At 38.2% G+C, this 3385-nt stretch overlaps 1 protein-coding gene across 1 annotated transcript; it reads left to right on the forward strand.

Moving 5' to 3' along the window:
* Positions 1–585: 585 nt before the first annotated feature.
* Positions 586–2147, forward strand: LOC144439521 (2-oxo-4-hydroxy-4-carboxy-5-ureidoimidazoline decarboxylase-like). The gene is made up of 2 exons (XM_078128817.1): positions 586–745; positions 1570–2147. Exons 1-2 carry the CDS (start codon positions 595–597, stop codon positions 1914–1916), a joined length of 498 nt encoding a protein of 165 aa, XP_077984943.1. The 5' UTR covers positions 586–594; the 3' UTR covers positions 1917–2147.
* Positions 2148–3385: the final 1238 nt, after the last annotated feature.

Consider the following 3385-nt stretch of genomic DNA (forward strand, 5'->3'; position numbering starts at 1 on the left):
ATTGTTTTTACTGGCAGATATCCGATATTCTATCGACACTGAAAGCCTGTTTGTAGTTGTAAACTAATAGTATGTCAATAGGTACATAATACATGTATAGGAAGCGGTGAACAAAGTTCTCATACTATCCACAGGGGCGTGTAATATTTCAGAGATTGTTGCTTTCTTATTGCTTTAATAGAATGCCGTTTTTCTTAGGAAAATATCGTACGAATCTTGCTGCTACAAATGTATCAATCGCTATACTACGAAGCTTCCCCTTACATGTAGGAAGGAATATATAATCAAAAGTTGTTATATTTAGTCTGTAGACCTGGAAAACAACGATCTATGAAATATTACACGTCCCTGTGAACCTATCCCCGGAACCTGCCTTCAAAATGTATGATGAAATGATGAATGGTCTATCTCGGCCCTTTCATCAGACGACAATAAGGAACTACTGTTTCGTGCATTTTCATTGGCTAAAACTTGGAACAATGCAAATTGCGAGCGAATCTTGTCGCTCGTTACATAGAGTCCTCAGTTACTAATGTTCAGTCGACCACAATGGCTGGCCTAAAGACCAAAGTTACCATCGCTGAGGTAAACCGCATGGATTATGATGAATTTATCGAGAAGTTTGGTAATGTCATCGAACATGGGCCTCTTATAGCAGCTGCAGTTTGGTCTAAGAGACCGTTTCAACATGTTAAACAGTTACATGAAAAAATATGTTCTTTCATTGACGAGTTGCCTTCGGCTGGTAAGTTCAGTCTGAGCTGTGCACAGTACCTACCTAGTCCTGCTTCCATGACGGTGCACGAGTCTGTATTACTGACTTGACTCTAAACACTAAGTACCTACCTAGTCCTGCTTGCATACGGAGGAATTCGGGACTCGATTCTGACAATTGTCCCTCCCCCTAGAGTCAAGTCAGTAATACAGACTCGTGCACCGTCATGTAAGCAGGACTAAGTACCTACCCGGCTGTAAGAATGAAATTATTTGGTGTTTTACCAAGATAATTTACAGGGAGGGGTCTTCTCTCTCTTTTCAGTGGTATAATTTAACATCCCTACATTTTGACCTCGCCTAGCTGGCTTCAGTTTAGGTGCACGTCTGTCGAGCGGAGCTCGTAGCGTATCATTCAGAGCTCGACCTCGCCCTGACCTTGGGTCATTCATTCGATCGAGAACATATCATCAGTGCATCATTACGTCATGTACGTGGCATATGTCTAGGTGGATTTGTTGCATTGCATTGTCATGACGAATAGCTACCAGAAAATAATTTCTACATAGTTGTCGTCTGAATGCGTACATCTTGGCCTGTGCATAATACATCCATGCCTACACCATGTACATACCCCCAAGGAGCACACAGAAGAGGAAGTAGAGCACCAAATTTTGGAAAGGCCTATCACAGGCTTTGTGTACAATGAACTAGTGTGTCCTCATTTGCATATAATTTGCATGCAGTTATGCAATAATGTTTTTGGGTTGTGCACAGTACCATATGAGGAACCACAACTGATGTCGTGTATAACATTGTAAATTGTATTGTATATTTCTTTTTTATGTACTTTAGGTAAAGCAGGAATCTTGCGTTGTCACCCAGACTTGGCGGGAAAACTAGCCAGTGCAGGAAAACTAACACAGGAATCCACCAAAGAGCAAAGCGGTTCTGGTCTGCTCTCACTCACAGAGGAGGAGAAATCCTATCTACAAAACTGTAACACACAGTACAGACAAAAATTTAGATTCCCCTTTGTGATTTGTGCAAGAGAAAACAAAAAACAAGCAATCATGGAGGGGTTAAAGGTCAGACTACAACACAGTGAACAGGAGGAGTTGACAACTGGTGTAAATGAAGTCAAGAAGATAGGATGGTATCGGTTGATGGATTTGGTCACGGATGGCGATGGCAAGCTGTAAAGCATTCGTAGCGGTCGTTGGATTTGGTCACGGATGGCGATGACAAACTGTAAATGATGGATATTGATTTAACATTGGATTGGATTTGGACAAAGAAGTGAATTGGTAATTTGGCAACTTTGTCCCACAGCCATATCTACAGTGGATGCGACATAGAATGAGAAACAACAAAATCCTAAATGAATGATAACTGGTACGAATGAAAATGTCTACAAACAGAGTCAATGAACATTCATTCTCACAGGAATTATTGAATAGAGTTGACAGCTTTGGTGGGAAAATTGCTGTTGTGACAAATTTTGATCATGAGCTCTTTTATAATATAACAAAGGCTATGATAAACAATTTTTATGAATAAATATTTTTATCACGGGTATAAAACCAAAGCCAAGTTCCTTTAAAGGGGCACAATCATACCATTAGAGACTTTTCATCATATTAGGGGCATGATGAAATAAACATTCACACATCATAATGATCTTGTGGATTGATACACCAAACAAAAACTAAAATTTAAAAACTAAAATCAAACAGAAACATGATAATGACAAACTTGTCTTTTACCCTTTAAAGACTATTCATACAAAAGACTCCCTAGGCCAAGGACTATTTCCATTACAGAGGAGGATATGTGTATCCATATTGGCTAAAGCCTAGTATCATTAATCTCTTCCCTTGAAGTCAAAGCTTACAAAGTTGTTTATGTTAGCACGCCCTCAAACAGCTGCAAGCTGCCATTATCCAGTAACGCTTATATTGGTATAAGGGGTATATGATCGTGTAACAAATTGACCAATCATAGAGTTCCTTTTATACTATCCATGTCAACTGTTTTTCCAACATGGCTGCCTCTAACACCAAAATTATCTTTAAAGTAGTTGAAAGGTGTTTTGAATGAAAATGTTGACACACAGTGTAGCTTCAAAAGCAAAAATTAGCCAAGACTATTTAGTAAATGTTTGAATGTTAGAGAATCAACAAGGTATAGATGTTGACAAGTCATCTTTAAAAGTAGTAAACACAACAAGGCACCTAATCAATCGGGCATTGATCGAGTTGTTGATGGCAGCCAACCAGGTTATGACCATTTTGGAGTATGCTAACATGAACAGCTGAGAAAGCTTTGAAATTAAGGGGAGAGAGATTAAGGTGGTGATATCCCTTGATTTATTGAAGCAATTTCACTTTACTCAAACCATAGACATTTGAAGGAAGGAAAGCTATTGCCTACACTCAGCAGACACAGATTGTACTCTTGACAGAGATACTGTATAGTTGATTTTTTTTCACACCATTTTCTTGAAAAGTAGTGCTGTATCTAAGTACCATTGATTGTGAACATTTTAGCATAAATGATATGCATAGAAATGCTGCCACTATTATGTAGATCTTTAAATAATTTAATAAATTATATAAGGGAAATGCATACATATATATTCTGTGTCTAATATATATATATACACATATAT

The sequence above is a fragment of the Glandiceps talaboti genome, chromosome 8, assembly GCF_964340395.1.
Source record: "Glandiceps talaboti chromosome 8, keGlaTala1.1, whole genome shotgun sequence".
Classification (NCBI taxonomy): Eukaryota; Metazoa; Hemichordata; class Enteropneusta; family Spengelidae; genus Glandiceps; species Glandiceps talaboti.